The following is a 25,603-nucleotide window of genomic DNA, read 5'->3' on the forward strand; positions in this document are numbered from 1 at the left end:
ATAAACAATAAATAAGTATATTCATTAATATTTAAATAATAATCCAATTACTAACAATCACATATCATTTAATTTACAAATTTAATTTTCCTAATATTATTCGTAAACTAAAAAACACAATTATAAGCGAGTGAGATCCATACTCAAACCATTTCCGTCACCATCAAGAATACTTGGAAGTCAAGGAGCACAGTGGCACTGACTTTACCTTTCTGTACAACTTCACTTGCTCTACTTCTTCCGCTTTCTTTTCTGAAGACAAAAACATCTGTTTTTCTTGTTTACAATTTTATGAAACATTTCTTCACCAAAAAAAAAATTATAAAACATTTGAAGGAGAAGGACGAGGGATGGGAAACAGCACCACCACCACCAGAACAACAACCGCACAATCGGTGCCGGACATGGTGGCTGCGATCAGATTCCATCCCACTGAAAAGGAAATGGCAGACTTCTTGAGGAAGAAGATGAAAAGTCACAAATCCCAAGCCTGCCACTTCCTTCCTGTCATCGATGTCTGCAAGTTCGAGCCTTGGGATTTACCTGGTAACCCATTATTCTATCTCACATTTTCTTTAAAACCCAGGTATATATTATTTTTCACGGTATGATTTTTGAGCATGCATAATCTTGTTTTATTTGTTCAAGACTAGGACCTCGTTTGGCGTCTAGGATTAGATTGGATGGAGGAGTTACTAGGTTGAATGGATGGATGTTGAATGAAGATATAGATGTTAGTTTCCGATATTTTGTGCCCAATTGAAGGTAGAAGATCAATTGGTCATGGGGGGAACTTGTCCCTTCCAATCCTTCCATGGTAGGATTAGGAAGGATAAGTTGGCTTGATGAATAATCCGTCTTCTACCTTCAACTTGGAAGTTGCATTCTTTTCTTCCTTCAACTTACATCGAGGGATCGTTCAGTGCGAAGGATTGGATTGTGTTGGATATCTCATCACATTCAAGGTATGTCTGATGGTATTAGGTGCGATTGGACATGAAGGAAACTTATTCTTTCAAATCCTGCCAATTTTGTAGTGATTGGAAGAAATAAGTTTCCTTATGAGTAATCCATGTTCTACCTTCAAAGTGGACAAAATTTCTTCATTTATCCCATCAACATAGCTTAAAGATTGTGAGTTATCCAATTCGATCAAATCCTAGGCACCAAATGGACCCTGAATCTAATGAGTTATTCAATCCAATATAATCTTTAGTCGTTATAAATTTTCATTATCTTGCTTTGTGTTGCAGAACACATGTTCCCTGATTCTGTTTTTCAAGCTAAGGCGTGGTACTCCTTCAGCTGGTGTGATTACAAATACATAAATAGTCTTCGCTGCAACAGAGTCACAGAGCATGGCTCTTGGAAGATCACAGGCAAGCCGCGGGATATCAGCTTGAAATACTTCACTTGCAAAAAGAGGACATTAACCTTCCAAATCAAGACCTTCCAAGAAGGTGGTGCGTCTAAATCCGTTAGGACTGGCTGGATCATACACGAGTACTATTGCACTAAACCTAAGCAGGGTTCTAGTCCCCGTCAGGAGAGGGATCTGAAGAGGGACTATGTTCTCTGCCTCCTGAAGTATAAGCCAGTTGATTCTAAGTCTGATAAAAAGAAGCCTGAGGGTACATCGGTCTGTGATGATTTAGCTGATCCTGGTAATTGTGGAAACATTGCCTCTAGTCCCAGAGATGATCATGCCGTTTCTGCTGCTGCAATGAATCATATGACTCCAGATACAGAAGAAGTTTTGGCATATAAAGAGCTAGAAGATGATCTACTTGGCAGTGGAAATCATGATCTTGGTGAACCTGGTGGCGGTGTCTCATCTGATTCTATTGATCAAGCTCTCCGTGACATGATTCATGAGGTTTGGTTTTATGTCCCCGTATGTATTTATCTTTATTGTTTTTTGTTTTAATAAACATGGAATCAGAGGGAGGTTTCTAGATGTGTTGGTCCTCTCTCCTTCATGACTAAGAGTAGTACTTTGTACCTTTGACGGGCATGCGCTAATCTTTCATGAAGAAAATAAGAACTTTTCCAAACATTTTCTGATGTAAAATGTTAATATGTGGCACAAGAAATGTATCAAAACTTAGCACTTGCTTGTTTTGTGATTCTTAATCTAGCAGTGGCAGTCCTATGCTCCGCTAGGAGGATTTCTGGATTTACCCTTTCCTCCTCCTCAGCCACATCAGTCACATCAGCCACCTCAGCCGCATCATCCACCGCAGCTTGGAAATGCTCCTGATATCTATAGTCATGAATTTGTTGATCCTGGTTCTGGTACTGGTGGCTGCATCCCCTATAATTTTGATGACCAAGCTGCTGCAATGAATCATATGGTTCTCAACACAGAAGAAATTCTGGCAGACAAACAGCCAGAACGTGCTGTGCTTGGCAGTGGCGATCATGATGATGGTGAACCTGGTATCGGCATTTCATCTGATTTTAATTATCAAGCTGTAGATGATATGACTCTGGAGGTAAGGATGAATACTTGTTTTTAAACATTCTGATGTGGATTTTGGTAATACGAATTGCAAGAAGTATATCAAAATTTACACTATGCTTTGTTTGGTGAATCTTAATATGGCAGTTTTATGATCAGCTAGAAAAAGATTTGGATTCACCCGTATCTCCTCCCGATCCACCTCAGCCACACCAGCTGGGAAATTTTCCGGACGTCCATATTGGCGAATTCAGTAACTGGCCATCTACCATTGGGGACAATGATTCTTATGATATTATTAAGAGTAACATTGCAACCAAATATGATAACGAACCAGTTATCAACATCACTTATAATTCTCAAAATCTTGCTACAAATGAAAGGATTTCCGAGGTGAGAATGAACATTTTATTATATGAACTTAATATGGTGCACCATAAATACGTCAAAACTTAACACTTGCTGGTCGTGATTCTTCATCCAGGCTTATTCTCAGCCAGAAGAAAATCGGGGATCACCCTTTCAACAGTTTGATCAGCTACAGAATTACACATTGCAGTCATGTGCTCCAGCAGGTGAATATCTGAATTCACTCTTTCCTCTTCCCCAGTCACCTCGGCCGCATCAGCCACCTCAGCTTGGAAATGCTCCTGATGTCTGTAGTGATGAATCAATTGATCCTGGTATTGGTGGTTGCATAACCTATAATACTGATAACCAAGCTGCTGCAATGAATCATGTGATTTCCGACACAGAGGAAATTCTGACATACAAACAGCTAGAACTTGCTGTGCTTGCCAATGGTAATCATGGTGATGGTGAACCTAGTAGCGGTATTTCATCTTATTTTATTGATCAAGCTCTAAATGATGTGATTCTGGAGGTGAGGATGAATACGCATTTTAAAGATTTCTGATGTGAACTTGGTAATACGAAACACAAGAAGTTACTCAGAATTTAACCTTGGCTTTGTTTTGTCCATCTTAATATGGCAGTTTCCTGCTGGGCTACAAAAAGATTTGGATTCACCCTTTCCTCCTCCCGAGCCACCTCAAACACATCAGCAACACCAGCAGGGAGATGTTCCAGATGCCCATATCGGTGAATTCAGTAACTGTCCATCTCCAAGTGGGGATAATGGTTTTTATCTTACAAATAAGAACAACATTGCAACCAATTATGACAACGAACAAGTTATCAACATCGCTTATAATTCTCCAAATTGTGCTGCAAATGAAAGGATTTCCGAGGTTAGACTGAATTTTTATTACATGAACTTAATATGGTGCACCAGAAGTACATCAAAACTTAACGCTTGCTTGTCATGATTCTTCATCCAGGCTTATTCTCAGCCAGAAGAAAATCGGGGATCACCCTTCCAAATGTTTGATCAGCTACAGAATTACCCATTGCAGTCACCAATATTGTTCTCAGAACTGGGAGAGCTTCTGCTTGCCAATACCTGTATTGGACGCAACGAGTCGCAATCTTTAAATATGGAGCTTGCGACTCTTTTCCCGCAAAGTTCTTGAATAACAGAGGCATCGTACACTCTTTCCAATGGCTTCAACCTATGAGAATCATTGGGATGGGTGTATGATGGGTATAGTGGAGTAAACCAGTGATACTAATGCTGAGTTACTCCACGGACGTGCAAAAGATTATTCTGCGTTAGCTATTGGAGGAAAACTCCAATATCGTTAATGACAACGATACTCTTATCTGTAGGAGAATATTAAGAGGGCCTTGTAAGAATGTGTCTCAAACTCACATTATTACATCGTGATATTCTCCTACAAATAATTGAAAGACACTCACAATTATCTACATTTCTGAAACCAAGATATGTAGTCTTTGACGCACAGTATTGGTTTTGGACAATTATGTCCGAATCATTGTTGTGTGTCACAGAATCTCCAAGTCCTGTACACTTCAACCTTGTTAGGTGAACTTTTGTTGGTACAAAGGAACACCTGAAAATGCAAATGGTTGAACTGCTATCCGGATTCTCCGAACCCAACGAGTCCAGATAAGGTAATAATGTCTTTTCTCAGAAGCATTATTCGAAGACGGTACTTCTTCTATCAACACAACTACAGATATTCCTCAGACAACTGCAATATCCGCCAACATCCATTCCTGTTTACCCCCATGGAGATGCTCCAAGACGGATCCGAATGCAGAGCAGTTTCAAGAAACAAGGTGAGAAAATCAAGCTGAAAACATCACAGTGATTAAATGAATGGTCTTATGCTTAACCTTTGACTCCGAGAAGCTATTTTCTACGTCCACTGATGTTCTTGATTTGATTTCTGTTTGCAGGACTGTGAAGCTGCAGCTAGCGCATTGTATTGCTGTCTGCTCATACCGTCTGAAGCAGGCAGGCATGGAATGCGCAGCGAATTTGAAGGGTTCTTTCGATTTCCCGGAAGCATCTCCATTAAGCGATAAATCAAATCGTCCAGGGTAACAACATTTCAATTCCAACCACGTCCCATGATTTTCGATCAAAAGCGGATTTGCTTTGTTCCACCTTCACTATACAGGAGCTGCTGCTACATGGCTGCTGGAGACTCAACTGATATATTAACATAACCAGACACTTATGTGATGTCTTGGTTATGAAAGTTGGAGCTTTGAGTTCCATCCTCGATGGAGTAGTGGTTACAATTATATTTCAAAAAATATGTATGATCAAAATTGAAGGTCTTAAACTTATCAATGACCTACTTTTTAAGTGTGAAACACCAAAACTTGTATCTTTGTTAATATTGCTTTTATTATCATGTCCTTGAGAATGTTGTATCAAAAGAAAAATGCTTTTGTGAATGTGGTTTATTTCGAACATTTGAATGTTGAATGGAATATTTTGTATTGGTTTTTCGTTTTACTTCAAATATTTTCTGCTATTTTTGTCACTTAAATACTGGTTCCGGGCATTTCAATATCATGGCTGCCAATGTAATAGACAAAATGAAGGCAATGAATCAATGAATGAGGCAAATAAGAATTCGAATTTGAGATTAAACGTTGGGAAGAGAAGAATGGTTAAGAGTTAGATTGTTACTGTGAAGAACTTAATTTGAAATATTTTAAATTGTCAAATTTTTACAGGTTGTTGGAGTTTTACTTCTTGTAAATCACTCGTGCTCTTAAAAAATCCAATCAAAATAAGTTCCTCCTGGTGTAATTCATCTAAATTATACACATGCGCAAGTACTACAAGTAAGCCATATACAAACTCGACATCTGTTATACTTTGAACTTCCATTCTTGTCATGGACATGCACAGTTAACGTAGTGATGTAGTGTATTCACTGGAATACGTGTTTCCCTCCAAAAAAAATATTGGAAAAATTTACCAAAGCTCATCCTACTTGAAATGCATTTTTGCTCACCACTATTTAGTGTGGTGTATGTTCATTATCCTATTTATCATCGTTTGATGAGTTTGAATTTTAAAATTTATTCCTATCTATTACACGAATCTTGAAATTCAAATTCATCTAATAATGATAAATAAAATGATAAGTATACACCACATTAAATAATGATGAGCAAAAATACTTCTACTTACTTGGAGCATGTCCACCCCTAGAAATTGGCCCACGATTAAATCAACCAATTCCTCTAAAATCGGCTCCAGCGCATGCCTATTAGTAAGGCAATTTAGTGGGCCCGTCTCCCAAGGACCGAGCAATTGGGCGAGCATGACCTGACTCCTCGCTTGAGACTGTCTGACGTTAAAGTGACGTCACCCAAATTTATAAATTTTTTGCGTCAGGCACATGCAGTTCACGCGCAAGTTTAGGCATTTGAGCCGACAACATGCAAGCGGTGAGGCTCGCGTGGCAGCGCACTCAACTTCTGTTCACGTGGAACTTTGGATTTCAAATTTGAGTTATCAATAATGTGATCCAATCAGTTGTTTATTAAATATTATTTTCTCTACTTTTAAACACGTTCAAAATATCTTAAGAGTTATGTACAACTAGTGATAAATAAAATAAAAAAGGTCTTTCACCCACGCACAATAATGTGATTCAATTAGTTATATTATTTTTCTATTTTTAAACACTTAAGAGACACGTCGTGCCAATTATAAAAATAAAAAAATAAAAAAAATAAAAAAAAGATCTTTTGCACAAGCATAATAATATGATTCAATTAGTTGTCAAATGACCTTTTTTTTACTTTTTATTTTAACAAATGATGATTTCTATACTAAAAGGGAGGGGTGGACTTAATCTCACAATGAGCTAGTAATAATGTAATACAATCAGATGTTTATTAAATATTATTTTCTCTATTCTTAATGTAAATTCAATAGAATGTACATGGAAATTGAAAAACCGATTTTATTATATGGATTCATCTGCTTTGATTGGTTTATGAGGGGTTTCTTCTAGCATGTTCGAATATTATTTATTTACTTCAAATATTTGACTTTTTTTTTTTTCATAAAAAAAATTATTGAAGCAATTAACACATATAAATACATTTAAAACGTGTAAATCGAGCGTAGCAAGTTGTAATTCAAAAAATATACTCTGCACGCGCATGAGTGCATACATGAAGGCTAGTCTGTTAAGAAATTTGACAATCCCTCGTACGGACGAATACTGACTCTTTGGTCCCACACCCCTTCACTTTGGTCGTTATCCGGTTCCGACAGTTGGAACTACATTTCTTATCACTATACTCTAAGCAATTATTTCTTGTGACTTGTGAGCAAAGCACCCATGTTTCAGAGTCTAGAAAGTTCTCGACTTCTCCCGATCGTATGCTTCCCTCCAAAAAATATTGGACAAGGTTAATAAAGCTCAACCTTTCGAGAGGGGCTGATAAGAATAAAATGGTTGAGCCATGTGGCACAACATGAGCTGTTAGATAGCAAAAAAGTGTAACCACCTAAATGATTCTTGTAACCGTTAGGTGCAGTTTGCCTCAGGAGGGGCGGATAAGAATCAGAAGATTCCCACGGCAGGAAAAAATTATAAACTTAAAACTTCCGCGTTAAAAGACGTTGATGTCATCCACATATATGTCGCAGCCATGTTTGTGACTAAGGTAAACTTGTATCACAAGCTCAAGACTTTAGTATAAATTTGCGCCTTCAGTTTTAGTATTTGTTCTATTTGGGTCTTTGAACTTTTTTTTAACCAAATTGCTCCCCTAGCTTTTTAAAAATGTGTGGTAAATGAGGACAATTCTTTACAACCTAATAAATGGTTTGGGTTCGCCACTTAGTACTACAATTCGTGGTTTTCCTTTTCATTGGTAAGCGAGAGATTTCATATTTGATTCTTAGCTCATTATGAGACTTAGCTAGCCAACTCTCTTGCCTCTTTAGTGTAGATAATATCATTTGTTAAAAAAGAAAAGTTTAGGTTCCAAGTGGTTGGCACCTCTGTAATGGTGTAATGGTGTTGGTTGATTAATGAAATCTCATTGTTGTTTCTTGTCGAAAAATTAAGCATAGCCAAGTTAGTTAGAACAGTGTAATATTCTCACGTTGCTTAAGTTAAAATTGATTTGTAATTAACATCGTATAAATTAAGCGTAACCAAGTTAGATAGAAGAGTATGCTCTTCCTCTTCTCTCGTTACTAAAGTTAAAATTTATCACAATGTAATTTAAATTGGACTCCAGTATATTACTCGAATAAAAGAAACTGGTAAGAAAAGGTTGGAAGACCAAAATGAAAGAAACCCCAAAAGTGTAGGGAGCAAAAGATGAACTTACGCCATAAGCTCAAAGACTAGAAAAAAGCACTAGTCAACTTTCAAAACACCAGTGCTTCGAGTGATAAGCGGGTCTTTGATGAGTGTATTAAGTGTATATAAATACAACACCGATGAAATGCTGCTTCCCCACGCAATCCAAACAATAATCACAGTTCGATCGGGGAGAGAGAGAGAGAGAGAGAGAGAGAGATGAGCAGTAGCAGCAGCAACCGCAGCGGCATGACAGCTGAAGAAGGAGATGCAGTGAGTGTGAATGTGATCCCACTACCTGGGTTCAGATTCTACCCCACTGATGAGTCGCTGGTTAGCTACTACTTGAGGAAGAAGATAGAGGGCACCGACTCCCGTTTCCGCCACTTCATCCGTGAAATCGATGTCAGCAAGTACGATCCCGGCGATCTTCCAGGTAACCAATTATTGTATCTTACTTTCTCTTCACTACCCGTATCTTGTTTCTGATGGATTATGACGTTGTTTACGTAAATTTTCAATCTTTGTGCTGTTTTTTTTTTTTTCTTCAAGATTTGAAGTTTGGTTGGCTTCACATTTCAATATTTAGTTTATTTTGTAATGATCTTTTTTCAGTTTTTGTGATTTTGTACTTCAAGAATTGGAGTGGTTGGTTTCAAATTCTGAACATTTTGTTTTTGTTGTTGGATTTCAGAATTCTTCTTCAGCCGGCCCGATTACAAGTACGCCAACAGCACTCGCTGTAACCGGGCCACAGACGAAGGCTTTTACAAGATCACCGGCAAGGAACGTGAGATCAAGGCCGAACGGTCCAAAGCTGTGATTGGGATGAAGAGGACTCTGACCTTCTATTTAGGTCGTGTGGCCAATGCAACGAAGACCGATTGGATATTACATGAGTATTATCTCACTGAAACTGAGGTGGGTTCTAAACCCACCAAGCGGATGGACTTTGTCATCTGCCGTCTGAAGAACAAGTCAGCTGGTTATAAGGAGCCGAAGGTTGATTCAATCCGCGGCGAATTAGCTGATTCGGGAGCGAATTTTGAAGAAGATCGAGATGCTGTAAGTGATGTGATTGCGGAGCCAGTGGAACATTTGGGATCCAAAGAGCCAGGAGATGTTAATAGGTCTGAGTCTCCAGATGGTTCTTGTCCTATGGACTGCAATGGCATTTTGACCGTTGATGGTGATGATGAAACTGGTGGCTGGAAATTCAATGATTCTGATGATCCAGTTGCATCTGATATGGTTCGAGAGGTGAGATAATCATATGCTTTTTCCACATGTTTTGTATGAACATGCAAAGCCTACCAAAGTTTAACACCTGCTTGTTTGTGATTCTTAATCCACCAGTTGTGTGCTGAGGGGGAAGTTCCAAATTCACCCTCTCAACCGCTGCAGCCACCGCAGACACCACAGACATATCAGACTCTGCCGCCATATCAGCCACAGGATTACTGCCCCTCCACACTGCAGCCACTGCAGTCACCACAGCCACATCAACCACAGGATTACTGCCCCTACACACTGCAGCAGCCATTACACACTAGGCATGGAATTGATCCCAATGTATATGGAGATTGCACAAAGCGGCAATCTTTAATCCCGGATAATAGTTCTTCTCCTGAATACAAGAATAGTATTTCAACCAATGATCGCTATGAACAAGTCAGCAAACTCGCTAATGGTGTTCAAGATCGAGCTACAGATGAAAGGATTTCAGAGGTGAGAAGTTGTTTCCTTCATTTTATATGAACTTTCTAATATAGAGCACAAAATTACATCAAAACTTAACGCTTTCTCTTTATGATTCTTAATCCAGGCTTTTTTTAATCCAGAAGAGCTTATGGGTCCGTTTGGTTACTTGTTGATGTCACCAATGAACACGGATTTGGGAGAATTTGTGCTTTCCAGTAAATATATTGGATGCATTGATGAGTTGCCGTCTCTAGAAGATACGGAGATCGCAGCTTTTTTCCCATAGTCCTTGGTTTATCATTGTTGACCAGGATTAGTAAGTTAGTATCCTGGGAAGAAACAACATACAGGATTTTGGTGACTCTATGAGTCACGAGCACCAGTCTAGGATAGCAACTGCGGAGTAAGAAACGCAGCAAGATAGGTTTAGTCGGTATTACCCATTCAAGAAACACATCAACATAGCTAGTGAACAGCAAGATCTTAGTTATTGAAAAACAACAAGATCGTAGTATCGGAAAACAGCAATAGCATGAGTAAAACATCGCCCTTATCTACACCCTTAGCTACATTTCAGGAACTTTAGGCATCAGAAACTTCTTCTGCTAGTTTTGGACGATCATGTCCAGGACAACGATGTAGGTTAGCGAAGCCTGTTCTTGTTCTTTTTGGCCTTTTTTTAGCATTCCCTAGTTTTAGAAACTTCAAACCTTGTTAGGTGAACATGTTAGTTCAAAGAAACAGCAGCAAAAGCCTGTGTTTGAGAAAACATCTGGAAATCTACTCTCCCCCGACGAGGCCAGATAAAGCAAAGATGTCTTTTCACAGAAGCAGTTGTTTGGAGACCATGTCTCCCCTGTCAGCAGAACTACAAATCATCCTCAGCATAGTTGTCTTCATCAAAAGTGTACAAACCTCAGCAAAATCTTCTTCAAATAGCTTACTTTCTTCATCAAAAATCGTAAGGAACTCAGCAAAATTGTCTTCAACCATCATCCATTCGCATCCAGCCACTGGGAGTTGCTTTGAGAAGAATCCGACTGCAAAGTTGTCTTCAAATAATGCACTCTCTTCATCAAAAGTCGAACCTCAGCAAATTGTCTTCAAATAGTCTACTTTCTTCATCCAAAATCGTTAGGAACTCAGTAAAATTGTCTTCAACCATCATCCACTCGCATCTAGCCACTGGGAGTTGCTCTGAGAAGAATCCGACTGCAAAGCTGTATCGCAAGACAAGGTGAGCAATCAAATCTGAAATAGTTAATAAAAGCTCTTGTATTGAAGCTTCGGGAGGCTATTTTCCGTTTTCACTCAACTTAATTTGATTTCTGTTAACTCTATTTGCAGGTTAGGGAAGCTGCAGAGTATTGCATTGCTCCTCATCTGCCCTGGAAGAAAACAGAAACCGAGTCTTGGAAGCATACGGTTTTGAAGCAGGCAACTATAGGGTTCTTTCACCGAAGCATCTCCTCAAAACCATCAATCAAGTCCCCGATGGGGAATGGTATAAAACCTCAATACCAAGTTCTAGTTCTAGACTCGTACTGAGTCTTTCGTTCCACGGGCGATTATTCTGGAAATGGCGTTCTACAGGATCTGCTGCAACATGGCTGCTGGGGTCTCAAATATATTACAATGACCAGACACTAATGGTGATGTCTTGGTTGTTGGTACTGAAATTTGAGGTTCCATCCCTAATGGAGTAGTAATTACAATCATTATCAAAATCGGATGATTATGATTGGGTTTAATCCTATGATAACCTTCAGAATTAAACACCCATCTTATGTAAATATTGCTTTAATTAATTTCCCTGTATCAGCTGCTGCGTTCCTGTGCAGCATTTCTGCTTTCCTGTATGTTAATGTTGTTTGTTTTCGAACATTTCAAATTTCAATGGAGTGTTGTGTGTTATATTCTCTCCTCATATTTGAACCCACAATGTTTATGTATCAATATGATGGTATCTTAGGTCAACCAAGCATTGTCATGTGATTTAACTTTTCGTGCCTCCTTCGGGCATCCAATCCAAGTTACAACTTTTGAGTACGAAAGGAGAGTAGAATTTTGTGTTAAGCCCTGCAGTCAGCATAAAGTAGCATCAAACCTGTCATTTTTCGAACCTAAGACCTTCCAGTGAAGAGGGAAATCACTATATTGTAGTACTAAGCGGCCATCCATGGGTTAAGACGTAAAGCTGAAAATTCATATTAATACGCCAAGGAGAACTGAACGGACTAGTCCAATGTACATAGGTAGAAAAAAAAAATATATGCACTGCTCTATTTCATAACAGTACCATACACATCTTATATACTTACACCACATATTACAGCACTCAACACCACCACCGCCTTTGCTGGAAGTATTGATCTATTTGTTCAAAAGATTAGTAAATGAGAATACGAGTCAAAAGAAATGCTGCATTTCGATGCAGGGAGAGAATTCAACAAACAATGATTTAAGATCTCAAAGTTCCCAACTCCAGCACCTCTGTGTGACCAAAAACTTTACCACATGAGCACTGAAGCAGGCCGCTATACATCTACTCATAGGTGACCGAGTTATCACTGTTTCAAACAAAGAAGAAAAGAAGAATATTCAGCTGCAGTTGGCCATCCTTAGAGTAAGAGTCTATACTAAGTAAACCTAATGTTATCTAACGCACACCTCCGCATCAAATCGAAGCAGGACATCTATTCTATATCATAAAACAATATGTGTAATCCTTAGACCTAAAGTAATCGGATGAATGAGCATCTAGCAATAGCATTTTGCCATAACAAATTTGTGATGATACTTCGCTGGTAAAGTTGACACATACATAGAGTCTTAGTTAATGAAAATATGCATTGAAAATTGCAAACTTTGAAAACATGTCCAGGACTGTAAATACATTATCATCTGACCTTTGAGTGCCAGTGTTAGATCAAAATCACAGGACATTCCCATCCCTGTAGAACGCATAACGCATCCTTACATTAGATATGCGTTGAGTGTAACCAAGTATATTGGAGAAAAGTACAAATATGCAAGAAAGAAAAACAGGCCATTTGATTTCCGAACCATACCATCATTGCAATAAGTAAAATCTTGAATTAACTTGAAATAAATATTGCCAGCAGAAGCTCTTTATACCTGTTCCAGAATTGACAATATCACACATTCATATGTTAGGGTTTGTAAATATGTATGTATCTATTGGCTACAACAATCCAGTTATCTTTTAAACCATGACTCACGGGTGATCACAAATTGTCTTTCTTTCTTATGTGTTCTATAATATTTTTCCCTAAACTTCAAACTGTGCTCTTGAACCATATCAACTTAAGCCTGACCAAATTCCTAATCATTATTATTCTCAGTATAAGCTTGAGCACCCATCATCACGCATTTTACCGACTGATCAAACAGGAGTGCTTCTTGAACAAGTTTCCAAACAGACATGTAAATAAAGAGATGCCTCAGTTAAAATCTTGATATAAATTCACTGTCATCCTGAGAAGTATCAACAAGAAATGTTACCTGAGCGGTCTGGGGAATGTGCTGAAAAGAATCCTCATAGCGAGTACAAAGGTTGAAAGAAACATGATATTTCCAAAGACAACATCCATCAGCATCTGAAATAGGAACAACATTTCTTATCATAGGAGACTGAAATGGGAACATTTTAACCATCTGTTAAAACTTATAATATACCATCCTAGATGCATGAAACCCGTGAAATCCAGTAAAAATTCCACCAACCTTTTGAAATCTCCAAAGTAACAAAGCGAAGCTCATGGACAAGCCCCATTCTTCCTTGCTTCCTTCCAGGAAGAGACTCCTACCTATACACATTGCCAAGGCACCCAATGCATATAAAAACACATATTTTGCAAAAAGAATCAAAATTCAAATTTCCAAAAACAAAATCCTGACAAGCATGGTAATGGATACAAGCATCCAACAGAAGAAACCCGAAAGTCGACTTCCACATTAAACTCTGGAAAGGGTATCAAAAAAACAAATAAGCAACTCCTGGGAACTCAAATTTTCAAAGAAACAGTACAACCGCAAAACCCCAGAAGCAGTACCTGGAAAGATGGAGCTTGTGGGTCGATGACATTATAGAGTAAATGTGTGTAAGCTTTGGTCTTGTGCAGAATCGAATCAATCGGAATAATCTGGCAGTGCAAACAACAAAAAAATGTAACAAATTTGTTGAATTTTGAAGGAAAAAAATTAAAGAAAAAAAATAGGAGCTTTACTATGGGTTCGCATTCGATGTACTCGTCTGCAACTGCCTTGAAATTACCCTATTCACAGAAAAATCAAACCAATTTTGTAGCAGCAGAAAACAACTCAAAAATCAAAGAAAATAACTAAATAAAAGGGAGAAAAAAGGGATTTACACATTTCATGAGACGAATGTTGCCAGGAGAGTAATGGACGAACAGAGTCGTCATGCGACCGCCGCACTATACACATCTGTACTCCATGGCGCTCTTTGCTTTTCTCTCCTTTTTTTTTTTTTTTTTTTTTTTTTTTCTCCGTCTCTCTCACTCGGCACTCTGAAAACACTTGGTTCTTCCTGTTTCCGGGTTCGGGCTTCGGCTTCGATAAAAGAAAAAAAAATTTGGGCCTTCACTGACTGACTTTTTTATTATTATTATTATTATTAAAATGGTGAACATCACTATGACAAAGTGACATGTGATGCTCCATAGTTTGGTTTGCCTTTGTTGGTACGGTTGCTAGTGGGTTTTTTTCCCGCTGGCTTCCTTTGATTTGTGGCGGCTATTGCTGTGGAGGACAATGGGGCTCTGTTTTGGGGTCATGTTGTAGCTCTTTTTTCATCCAGCTTTGGGGCTTTAGTTATTTTGATTTCAGATGGGTGTAGGGGATGTTCGTTCGGTAAGCGGGTTGGCCGCGGAGGTAGGAAGCTGCTAGGGTTTGCTTTGGTGTTTTTCTTATTTAGGGCTCAAAACTATGTTTTGGGCTGTTGGGTTACTATAGAGGTCCATCTTTTTGTTTGTGTGTTTATTATATTTGGGCATTCTCTTATGTAATCTCTTGTGTTATAAATAAAGTAAACCCTTGACCCAAAAAAAAAAAAAGTGACATGTGATGATTGTTGGCAAGATAGTCGTTGTAAAATTAGTGTATTTGGTGATGGCGATAATAATAGAGGTGGTGATTGCGGTGGTGGGGTGGGAAGGAGTAGGGATAGGGGCGGTGGTGATGATGGTGGTAGTGATGATAGCGTTGGTCGAGATCATAGTAGGGGTGGCAAATATGCTCATGAAGATGGGAATGGCTGGGGCAACAGTGACAGTGGTGGCAGTGGACGTCAAGGTGGAGGAGATGGTCATGGTAAAAGGGTGGTAGTGGAGACACAGTGGTGGGAGTAGTGATAATGATAGTCATTGCATTATGGTAAAATTTAGGGGAAGAGGTTGGATTTGTAGTGACAAAAAAACTTACTATAAAAGCAATCAAGTCCATCAAAACCATGACTTTAAAAAAAGTAAAAAATATAAAAATAAAAAGCTTAAAATCAATGAAATTTTGAATACACATGAAGTTTTGAAGACTCACAAAAAGTCGTAATTGAATACCACAAGATACTTTCATAGACTTTTTTGAAGTCATAAAAGTCTTTGGACTCATTTAAAAATATTTTAAAAATGATTGAAAACTATTTTGGTGAAAATGTTTTTGGAATCAATCTTTAGTAAAAACTCAAATGAATCTTGATATAACACTTGAAGTGCTTCCCTCCAAAATGTTGGAGCAAAAAAACTTTTTATTTAAAGCGCTTTTAGTCATTTTCAAAGCATTTTCAAATGAACATTTTATTGATTCAATATAGGATGACTTTTGTTGACTCCTAAAATTTTTATTGAATACACTTAAATTTGAGAGTCAAGTAGTCCATTAAACTCCATACAGTACACCCCCAATATTACTATGGATGCATTTAAAATTCTTACCACAAATCAATAGTCTCTCTCTCTCTCTCTCTCTCTCTCTCTTCGACCCTTGCAATTTTGATCTTAGTAAACAATCGTAGAAGAGAAAGTTGGCTAGAACCCTAATGTGGTCCATGCAAGTTTGTGCCCAGTTAAAAAGAGTCAGTATGCTTGCATCTTGGCATAGCTTAACATATTTTGAGACTGGTGAGAAATAAGTAAGAAAAATTGCGCGCTTGCGCTTGCGTGCAGCATATTAGGATTTGTCTTCTACCTTTAGCCATGTGACATGTTCATCACCATCATCATTGTGCCTTCTAATATTAAGCCTAGATAACCTACATAGACTTCCTTGCTGTACATATATAGGCCATATATAGGATGGGCACTCTCCAGAGACCATTGCTAGCTAGACTTGATCACCAGTTGGCATGGTATATGATCGTTCCAATAAACTCACCTTGCTGTATTTATACTTTTCTTTTTATACATAATGTCGATATAGCTTCTAAATTTCATTTTTCAAGTGTGGATTTTTGTTGATGCGTCGACCCTTAAATTAACGAGGAGCATTGCTAGGGTTGATTGCCATTTGAATACTTTACCAACAGGATCAAATTAGGGTTTTTGATTTCAAGAGCAACACGGTAACCCTAACCCTAGACCAAGTTGAGGCTGATCAGGAAGATTAACAGCATGCGGCTGTGAAAACAATCAATCATAATCCTGATTTTTCGTGGCCTGCACAACAATCTTGTTAAGTTACAGTAAGGTGTTTGATGTTGTAACAATGGAATTCTGCAAATAAATACATGTAGTTCTAGTTTGTATCATTCCTTTGGGAACAAAAAATAAAATTATATATGTGTGTGTATGTGTGTGTGTGTGTGTGTGTGTGTGTGTGTGTGTGTGTGTGTGTTGTATCTCATATATAGATTTGAACAAAATTTGATGAGTTTTAATTTTGAGATTTTTGTCTATCCATTACACGAATCTCGAAATTCAAACTTATCTAACGATGATAACTAGGGTGGTGGGCATACATATCATAGTTTATTGTGGTGAGAAAAATATTTCCAATTTTTAAACCAAATTTTATAACGTGTTGATGTGGATGTTGATGATTAGATTATTACTTAAGTGTTGATGAACGTGTTTATTTCATATTGACGGCATATTATTTGGTTTGCAAATTTAGTTTAAAATTTGGTCTCCCTAACATTATCCTACTGATAAATAGCATTAATCCTAAATTTAAGTCCTCACATAAAACAATTTTACATTACATATATAATAAGTTCATATTATGCATTGATCTTAGTTTACTTAACTGTTTTTTGGGTAGTAATTTGTTTCAGCTTATCACCTGTTCCTCTACATGCAGTACATCCTTCTTATTAATTACTTCTTATTTCTCTCTTTAAAAAGAAAAACTTAGTTCTATTAAATGAACTTTAATATGGAACCCTAGCCGGCCTTTTAGCAATTAACCAGTTGCCATTGGCAGCCAGTGTAGAGAATAAGCTAACATGTTAGAGTGCAGTGTTTAATATGGAAACTAGCATTAGATATATAGCTAGCGCATGAAGATTAACGAAAGGAGATATGATTAATTAGTGTAGTTACAAATTAGTTAAGGTTACAAACAAGTTTAGTACTAATTATAAAAATCTACTTCATCATATGTAATTAATAAATGATTGCTATTCTTTTTAACACTCATGTCTGCATGAAATAATCCATGATAATTACCAATGGTGTTGAAGATTAATATATGTATTTACTAATTAAGTGAGATGGTTAGACTATATGTATACATTCTCATATAGATATATATAACTATATTGCAAAAAATATATAATTCTACATAGATATATAGAGGTTAATATTACACGAGAACTGCTTAATTTACAGAAAAAATTATTTAAACTGGTTAATTTCTTACAAAAGGAATTACTCGTATGTATGGGGCAGATTTATGGTATTAGTTTTAATTTACACCTAGTTAAACTCTAGCAGCTGCCTGGTTTTTGCAGTATCGATATCAAGACAATTTCAAAACAGGCTGGATATATCATAAGCGAAATTAAAACATGAATTACCAAGGTAATAACAAGCTGAAAGGTAGGGGCAATAACTATATAACTATATATATATATGTGTGTGTGTGTGTGTACTTGGCCATAACACTAGAAAAACTTTGAAATAAAGTTTCTAATTAAGAACACAGATGAACAGATGTACCCTTTTACATCAGTGAGCTTTCTGCACTTAGCCTTACTGTAAAGGGTGCCTAATTTAATTAGCTGCAGCTGCAGCAGCAAATAGTAATTAAACACTCTATATGCACATCCTAAAGAAACAAATTTAATTTAATTTAATTGTCCATATCAAGCATGTTGCAGCTACTGCTACATACACATATAACAGCAGTATTCAAACGAGTAATTGAGCAGAAGAAAGTTGAACTTTATATTTCAATGTATTAATTAGTAACGAGAACTAAATAATATACAATTAATATTTTCAGCCAAAAAAATGTACAATCTTTGAGGGGCAAACTTTCTCATCAAAGTTCAACCTTTTTACTCTTAAATTTTGGTGGGATGTTGGTAGCTAGGTGTGCATTGTGTAGTAGTAAGGAGAGTGCATATATAAATGTGTATGCATACAGTAAGGCTCAAGCGCAAATCAGCTAATCAGTTATATATGTAAGGCAAAAAAGAAATGCAGCTGCAGTAGTATTAGTACTCTGATAAACTGAAACTGCAAATTCAACTACTAGTACGTAACTGATGTAAAGAAAATGCTTGTTCACTTCTGTTTATAATATATTGACCTGCAAATTCACATTAAATGAACTCTTTGCTAGCTAGCTTGGGATCACCATATATGTCCAAATAAAACGACAAGTAAAGTAGATTGTTCCTTTCTTTGCAAGGCAGCTGATCTTCAGCTAGACCTGTGGGGAATCATTATCCATTGGGGTACCTTTAAATTTTAATTGAAGAGGAAAGTGAACTAGTGAAGATCGAAAAGTCGTCCTTCAACAGCAAACAATCAAAAACTCTCTAGGGATTCAAATAAAACGACAACGAAGTAGTTGTAGATTTCCCTTTGTTTGAGAGGAAGTGATGGTCTGGTGGAGTACTACTACTACTTGTATTGGGCAGCCTCATGAATTGAAGCGGAGCAGAAGCCAGCGAAGACGTCGAAGATGGAAGATTATGATGATGATGATGATGGTAGGGTATTGCTGTTGAAGACAATATCTGACATTCTTGATGATCCTCCTTTTCGGTTGGACTACTTGAGCATTCCATGTTCACACCAAAAAGCCTAAGCTTTTTACCAGCTGAAGCAACACTAGCACTTTCACTACTAGTACTAGTAGTAGAACTCCTATAATTACCATGCTGATAAAACGGAACCGAATCGATAACCCTTGGATATTGATGATGAATCACGTGATGACCTCTTCCACCTTGCAACTGATGAATCTGATGCGGTAAATATTGTTGATTCATGATCTGATGGTCGTGGTGGTGGTACGGATGATGAACGTTGTTGTTCGAATGAAGAAAATGTTCGTGGTGTCTAAGAGGCATAGACGATATCACAGACGAAGGCAGTGGCCTCTGCAGCAGCGAGTAAAACCTGCCTCCAGCGTAATGGTTATGATGATGTAGCTGAGGTGGAGGAGGAGGGGGAGGGCGCCGCCTCCAGTCAATAAACAACCTGTCCTTACCGGATTCCCCAACCCCGCGCTCAAACAACACAATGTCGCCGGCATCCAGCTTCTTCTCCTTCACAAAACGGCTCCACCCTTTCGTTATGACATAGCTCTGGCTGCTATTCCAATAAGAGTACCTAAATCGCCACGGCTTCCCCATCCGGTCTTGAAAATTCAAAAACAATCCCTTGTCGTTTGATGATGAGTCCAGCGGGAAGTACCGCTCGGCATGCTGCTTCGGAATAACTAGGCGGTTGAGCTTCCCTACATCGCTCGGCGTCACAACCTTCGCAAACAAGTGCTCCCTTTCGCAGCTCGCAGGCCAGTAATTTTCGTCAGTACCACCCTCAGCAGCCTGAATATCTTTGTTTAGTGATAAGTCCATGAAGTTTATGGCTTCCGGAGAGCCGTGATTCTGAATATTAAGCCGCGGCTTTTGCTGGCCGTACTGCTGCTGGTGGTCAGGAGGAGGAGGAAAAAGGATGGCTTTGTACTTTGGTGAGGACCCATAATTGCTGTTAGTTGAAGTATGAGATGATGATGAAGAAAACTTACTGGTGGTGATTATATCCTCCTCTTCCTCTTGATCTTCTTGTTCTAGATCTTGATCTTGGTCTTCTTTGTCAGAATACCCCTTCTGATCTCTTTGCATAAATTCCATGATCTTGTTATCACAATAATTTGCAATATTATCCAAAACCCTATCACCTGATTAGTGTAGTAAATAAAAAATTAAATAAAATAATAAGGAAATTTTTGTTTATTAAAAACTGGCTAGCATGCTCACCAGAATTTATACCCTTTTGAAAATTGTTATCATTTTGTGCTTCTGATCAGATCTCTGAGGCCCTAAAGTCTGAGAGTCTCATCATCCACAAAAGAGGGTCGGTGCCTTCCTTGACCACAACAGGAAAAACGCAAACCCTAATAAAACGTGACAAAATTAGTCATGGACGGCTTAACGATAAGGTCATGAAGTAGTAAACTAGCTTCTTGGTATATTAGTGTTGACCAAACTATGCTACCAAACTAGAGAGATAGAGAGGGAGAGAGAAACACACACACACACACACACACGCACATATATGGTTAAATTTACTGTTTAATTGAGTGGCTAATTACCTTTTGTGAAGCTCTAGAATGAGAAGCAAAACATCAAATTCCGTCTTCCATTTTTCTTGTTTAGAAGAAAACTACTATGTCTGAGAGGAGAGAGATGGAGAGAGGAATCAGAAGAAGGAGAAGAAAGTTTTATACGAAGGGGCCCATGAAAGATGAGGTTTTAGGTCATGTGAGCTTGTCCTTGTCTTCAATAATTTTTTGAGAGCAATCTCTATCTCTCTTTATATGCACATGCATATGCATATGTATATGTATATGTATATGTATATGTACAGACCTTTTAAGGGAAGAGATCTCTATTTTATTCAAAAAATGGGGATCAATTGTGGGACCTACTCCACATCGAATTTCAAAGATTCGAATCGTCTATTTTTTAAGTCTACATTCATATATTATACGTGAAAAAATTCAGTACAATCCGAAATCATTTGCTTTTTTTAATTATCACGATGAAATTTTAATATTTTTCTTATAACAAAGTATTCTTTAATTTCTTTAAACTTAATTAGATGACTCAAATATTTTTGAATTGACTAATATTTTGCAAGGATGGTCTATAATGTGCAACTTAAAAATAAGACTGTTCGGATCGTTAAAGTTCGATAAAGTGTGGACCCTAAAACTAATCCCCATTTTTATACAAAAAAAAATAAAGATTCCTTCCCCTAAAGATGTCCTGTATAAAAATTTCTTGTACATGTATTTCTGTGTGCTGTGTACTTAAAGAATCAGAACCAGAGAGAAAGGGCTAGCTCACATTCTGTGTGATGAACCAGTAAAGAGTAATTAATTATTATAGTTAACTATTATTTAATTGATATTATTATTGTTAATTAGATGCCACTAGTCTTCGTAGGGAGGACACCTTTGTATTATATAGCTTGATAGATAGTTAGGTTTGGGGCTTTTGACTTTTGGTATCATTGATTGTGTAGTGCTGCTGGTCCTGCCAGCCAGTAGCGGCAAAAGCGTCGGCCAAGCCAAGCGCCCAAGGGATAATCAAGCATACCACGCGCCTAATCTCTCACCATGGTCGTATGGAGTCCCCTAATCTTAGACCAATGCTTCATGAGTTGTTCACATCTCTCTCACACGACTCCAACCCTCTCGGTAGACTGTAATGATTAAATAAGATAACCAAGTAAATGTGGTACAAATAGTTTTATTTTTAAATATTTTTTAAGTTCATCCGTATATTTGATTTTATGTTTACTTCGAAGGCGTTTATTAGGTCAAATATGGGTTCTCTTTGGTAGCAATCTTGTTGGTTAATTTGAATGGACATTCTTATTTATAATCATCTTGGTTTTTTTTTTTTTTTTTGGTTGAAAAACGGGGCTAAAAGTAAGAACCCAGACAAACCTATTCAATAATAAATCTAGACCGGAACATTCCAAGTCGATACTTACAAATGAAACTAACTGAACAAGAAGATGGAGTATCAAAATAAAAATTACCTAAATCTAAATCAAGACTATGAGTTGCTAAAACTGTCTGCCACAAGGTTCTTTTCTCTGTAAAGACGTTGAAGTTCGCAAATTAATAAATCATTTATAAATTAAAAGCAATAAAAGCACACCCTAAACTTATTTCTCCAACAAAATTAAGGATTTAGGTTTATGAGAGGAAACATGCATCTGTCGACTAACGAGAAAAACATATAAGATGGCCGGATAATTCAACCTTACATCTGAATGCCGATGCTAGTAGACGAAAACTAACAGATTCTATACATAACTTTCAATAAGATTAAAATAGAAAACAAGAAAGAAAGAAAAAAATGGTAATCCTTAGACCATCTCTAACCTTGGGTTAAAACCTAAAATTTTTAATCCATAAAATTTAGATTTTAAACTAGAAATAGTTTTTCTGCTCCAACCCTTATAGGTTAAATTTTTGTCCGAGATTATTAAAGAACAAATTTAGGATGGTTTTTTTTTTTTTTTTTTTTTTTTTTGAAAGTAAATTTTTTTTTAAAATTAAAAAAAAATTGTAGACTATCCTAATTGAATTTTATGAACATTTTAACCAAAAAAATATTTATATTTCGATAAATATTGAAAAATTACTAAATCGACACCATGAAACTTGTGGAACACTAGAAAAGAATATGAAACACATATATGGTGGGCCAACCCACTACCAGGGGAAATTCTAGACTAAATTTTCCCCAAAAATGAGTTTTCGGTTAAAACTCATATTTGGCCCAATGGTCGGAGCAAGTTGGAGTAGGTTAAGAGCCTAAAATTTGAGTTTTACTCCAAGGGTTGGAGCAAGTTGACATAGGTTCAGAACTTAAAGCTTAAGTTTTACTCTAAGGGGAGATAGCGTGCCTTAAATAAAGAAAAATCTTGAACAAGCTTATTCTCATCCATTTTTTTTACAAAGTGGCAATTTTACCATTAAGACATATTTCCAAAAAATTAGAAAAATTCAAAACCATTAAAACTTTCATTTATAGTGAATAAAATGGACGAATCTGGCTCTACAAAGAAACCCTAAACCCTTAATCCAAAGGTCATATGGTTTCAGATTTGGGTGATTTTTGGTACACATGATATTTGAGGGAAGACATAAAAGATAAATGGTTCGGATCGTTGAAATACATACAAAGTGGGCTCTACAAAAACATGAGTCAAAAGCTGTAAAAAATGGTGTCCCGGATTTGTCCATGTATATATAGACATATATATATAGGCCCTCTATGCAAAGGGAATTAGGTGTGGGGCTCACTTTACATCGAACTTCAACGATCCGAATTGTAACAACCCATCCCGAAATTTATGGAGCAGAAGGGTATTTTTGTATTTTCACTTTATTTGGGGTTTTTTTTTTTTTAAAATACTGCTTTTATGTGTTAAATGGTGTGCCTAAGGGACCTAGTGGCTAGTGCCGCTGTTGTGAGTTCTCCGGCAAGTTCTTGGGTTTTTCGACTAGGTAAGCCTCGAGACATGCTAAACCCTCTCTTTTATTCTTGTGATGGTTTTTTATCACATTCTTGTGAATTTTGGTTGACGAAACTGCATAGAGATATTGAAGATTAATTTTCCAGATCCCCGCGAGAAAACCCAGTGACTTTCGTGTGGATTTACGACCAGCTCCGGCCGTGTCACGGCCTCCTTTTGGTAGTTTTCGAACCTACGTCTTCTTACCTTTATTTTGGTTCTAAAATGGTGACTTTTGGTTATGTTTCGAGCTCTGTCGGAGCTAGGGAAATTCCTGGCAGTGTTTCGGCCTTCTTCTTCTTGAGGTCCGACGACCCACCTAACAAATGGGCCCTTGGCCCCTTAAACCTAGGTCGTTGGGCCTTAGAACCCAGCCCTCAAACTGTGCCCCAGGCAACTAAAACCCTATTTTAAATCGGCTCGGTGCAGCCAACCCAAACCTTAGGCTTTAGTTAACCCAAGCCTAAAACCCAAAACCTAAAACCCAAGTCCCTTAGACCAAAGCATAAACCCATTGTCCCTGGGCAGGGTTGTTGAGCCCAAGCCCTTACAAAACCCAAAACCCAATTGAGGAACCGGCCCAAAGTCTAGGCCCAGAACCGCACCAGCCCAACCCAAATGGAATATTATGTGGAATATCTTTGGAATATTCTTGTGTTGACTTTTTGTTGACTTTTTTAAAATTTACCCGGGACCTTTCTTAGGGTAATTCGATGTTCTTAATCCGTTTTTTATGTTCGTTTTCCCAAATTCATTTGTTTGAATAAAATTTTATTAATTAGACCATTTATGTGCTTAGGTATGATTATTAGCGGCGATTCCATTCTTCCTATTTCACACGGCTCTTCGATGACGGAGTCTCTGTGAGTGGACCACTTCTAAAATGCATGTTTTAATAGTAAAAATGCATACATGAAAAACATGATTTAATGATTACGTTTTATGAAACGTTTTGTGAGATATTATGCTTATTGAGAATATTTTGAATTACCATATTTTATCGAACTCATGTTCTTTGTAGTATAGATGATGGATGACTTTATATTGCTTATGAACATGCTTTTGCACACTTCTTTATAGTATAGATAATGGATGGCTTTATACTATGAAGATGTTTTTGAGATATATATACCTATGTTTGGAAAGTCTATGTTCAATGGTTTTGTGTGTATCTAGTGGTCATGGTTCTACCTACGGGCGAGGGAGATATATGGCTGGCAAGAGGTATACAAGGATGGCTTTGGGCCGAGAGATACTGATATTGATATCACTAGCTAGCACACTATATACGAAATATGTTTCATGAAAGGTTTTATAGCATGCTAGGGTTTTCGGAAAACATACTACATAGTATGCTATTGAGTTTTCATTAAATGGGTTAGTGTGTTGATAACTATTTCATTATTATATATATTAACTTGGTCCACTCATGTTTATTTTGCACCCACTCAAGACTTAGAATCAAGGCGTACGATCTCGGCGTCAAGGCACTTCCGCATCGGCATCTTGAAGTCCTCTCAGTGTAGGACCCACTCCTTTGTTCATTCAATTTTATATTATTTCTTTTTAGTGTTCTAGATTAGTTGTATGCTCTGAACATGTTCCTTAAATGCATATTTATTATATTTAAATTTATAAGTCTTATTTATTTCTTGTTTTCATGGATTCTAATATGGCTTCGTCACCTTCGGGTGTTGGCCAGCACGTGCCTACCCTGGTGTTGGGGAATATTAGGGTCGGGCGCGTTAGTTCATCTATTTTGTAAGTCTCAATTCATAGATCATCCTTGCAAAAATTCAATTCAATCCGAAACCATTTGCCTATTTAATTATCAAAATAAAATTTCATTGTTTCTTATATAACAAAGTATTCGTTAATTTCTTTAAACCCAATTAGATATCTTAATGTATTTCCTTTTCTAACCAAAAAAAAAAAAAAATAGATGTCTTAAACATTTCCAATTTGGCTAA

General features: G+C 37.3%; 4 protein-coding genes across 15 annotated transcripts; 2 read left to right on the forward strand and 2 right to left on the reverse strand.

Annotated features, from left to right (window-relative positions):
* The first annotated feature begins 220 nt into the window (after nucleotides 1–220).
* LOC125468892 (NAC domain-containing protein 10-like) lies at nucleotides 221–5,351 on the forward strand. Its single transcript, XM_048565562.1, has 6 exons — nucleotides 221–546; nucleotides 1,254–1,876; nucleotides 2,148–2,495; nucleotides 2,609–2,854; nucleotides 3,802–4,663; nucleotides 4,784–5,351. The coding sequence occupies exons 1-5, from the start codon at nucleotides 351–353 to the stop codon at nucleotides 3,991–3,993; spliced, it is 1,605 nt and encodes a 534-aa protein (XP_048421519.1). The 5' UTR covers nucleotides 221–350; the 3' UTR covers nucleotides 3,994–4,663; nucleotides 4,784–5,351.
* A 2,972-nt stretch (nucleotides 5,352–8,323) lies between these two features.
* On the forward strand, nucleotides 8,324–11,793 carry LOC103956340 (NAC domain-containing protein 68-like). Its single transcript, XM_048565366.1, has 5 exons — nucleotides 8,324–8,614; nucleotides 8,873–9,438; nucleotides 9,535–9,906; nucleotides 10,004–11,116; nucleotides 11,227–11,793. Exons 1-4 carry the CDS (start codon nucleotides 8,398–8,400, stop codon nucleotides 10,163–10,165), a joined length of 1,317 nt encoding a protein of 438 aa, XP_048421323.1. The 5' UTR covers nucleotides 8,324–8,397; the 3' UTR covers nucleotides 10,166–11,116; nucleotides 11,227–11,793.
* Nucleotides 11,794–12,063: 270 nt separating this feature from the next.
* LOC103956342 (protein ARV 1-like) lies at nucleotides 12,064–14,476 on the reverse strand. 10 transcript variants are annotated; one of them, XR_007251204.1, is made up of 9 exons: nucleotides 14,274–14,461; nucleotides 14,130–14,177; nucleotides 13,956–14,045; nucleotides 13,819–13,864; nucleotides 13,627–13,705; nucleotides 13,405–13,499; nucleotides 12,951–13,017; nucleotides 12,789–12,833; nucleotides 12,132–12,449 (listed from the first exon to the last, which is right to left on the reverse strand). XR_007251204.1 is itself a non-coding variant. In XM_048565371.1 (9 exons), the coding sequence occupies exons 1-7, from the start codon at nucleotides 14,325–14,327 to the stop codon at nucleotides 12,978–12,980; spliced, it is 456 nt and encodes a 151-aa protein (XP_048421328.1). In that variant the 5' UTR covers nucleotides 14,328–14,458; the 3' UTR covers nucleotides 12,132–12,449; nucleotides 12,789–12,833; nucleotides 12,951–12,977. The 10 variants fall into 10 exon arrangements, 7 of the variants coding, with proteins under 7 accessions (XP_048421326.1, XP_048421331.1, XP_048421328.1 ...); XM_048565371.1 differs by having other exon boundaries at nucleotides 13,627–13,709; nucleotides 14,274–14,458; XR_007251202.1 differs by having other exon boundaries at nucleotides 13,627–13,864; nucleotides 14,276–14,459.
* A 4,155-nt stretch (nucleotides 14,477–18,631) lies between these two features.
* LOC103956341 (B3 domain-containing transcription factor NGA1-like) lies at nucleotides 18,632–20,854 on the reverse strand. Of its 3 annotated transcripts, none has more exons than XM_048565365.1 (3): nucleotides 20,689–20,854; nucleotides 20,354–20,490; nucleotides 18,632–20,230 (listed from the first exon to the last, which is right to left on the reverse strand). In XM_048565365.1, exon 3 carries the CDS (start codon nucleotides 20,225–20,227, stop codon nucleotides 18,905–18,907), a length of 1,323 nt encoding a protein of 440 aa, XP_048421322.1. In that variant the 5' UTR covers nucleotides 20,228–20,230; nucleotides 20,354–20,490; nucleotides 20,689–20,854; the 3' UTR covers nucleotides 18,632–18,904. The 3 variants fall into 3 exon arrangements, with proteins under 3 accessions (XP_048421322.1, XP_048421321.1, XP_009366578.2); XM_048565364.1 differs by having other exon boundaries at nucleotides 18,632–20,274; nucleotides 20,366–20,490; nucleotides 20,689–20,852; XM_009368303.3 differs by having other exon boundaries at nucleotides 18,632–20,274; nucleotides 20,689–20,852.
* Nucleotides 20,855–25,603: the final 4,749 nt, after the last annotated feature.

This window comes from the organism of the source record quoted next, unplaced genomic scaffold (assembly GCF_019419815.1).
Source record: "Pyrus x bretschneideri cultivar Hongxiangsu unplaced genomic scaffold, Pyrus_bretschneideri_v1 Contig4, whole genome shotgun sequence".
NCBI lineage: Eukaryota > Viridiplantae > Streptophyta > Magnoliopsida > Rosales > Rosaceae > Pyrus > Pyrus x bretschneideri.

Bases quoted from the DNA above. Each gene is read 5' to 3' on its own strand.
- LOC103956340 (XM_048565366.1), top strand. From the start codon at position 8,398: ATGAGCAGTAGCAGCAGCAACCGCAGCGGCATGACAGCTGAAGAAGGA. The intron at 8,615-8,872 runs GTAACCAATTAT...GTTGGATTTCAG, and splicing joins CGATCCCGGCGATCTTCCAG to AATTCTTCTTCAGCCGGCCC. The intron at 9,907-10,003 runs GTGAGAAGTTGT...TTCTTAATCCAG, and splicing joins CAGATGAAAGGATTTCAGAG to GCTTTTTTTAATCCAGAAGA.
- LOC125468892 (XM_048565562.1), top strand. From the start codon at position 351: ATGGGAAACAGCACCACCACCACCAGAACAACAACCGCACAATCGGTG. The intron at 2,496-2,608 runs GTAAGGATGAAT...TTAATATGGCAG, and splicing joins TAGATGATATGACTCTGGAG to TTTTATGATCAGCTAGAAAA. The intron at 2,855-3,801 runs GTGAGAATGAAC...TTCTTCATCCAG, and splicing joins CAAATGAAAGGATTTCCGAG to GCTTATTCTCAGCCAGAAGA.
- LOC103956342 (XM_048565367.1), bottom strand. From the start codon at position 14,327: ATGACGACTCTGTTCGTCCATTACTCTCCTGGCAACATTCGTCTCATG. The intron at 14,178-14,273 runs GTAAATCCCTTT...TTCTGTGAATAG, and splicing joins ACATTCGTCTCATGAAATGT to GGTAATTTCAAGGCAGTTGC. The intron at 13,018-13,404 runs GTAACATTTCTT...ATTCTGGAACAG, and splicing joins ACATTCCCCAGACCGCTCAG to GTATAAAGAGCTTCTGCTGG.
- LOC103956341 (XM_048565365.1), bottom strand. From the start codon at position 20,227: ATGGAATTTATGCAAAGAGATCAGAAGGGGTATTCTGACAAAGAAGAC.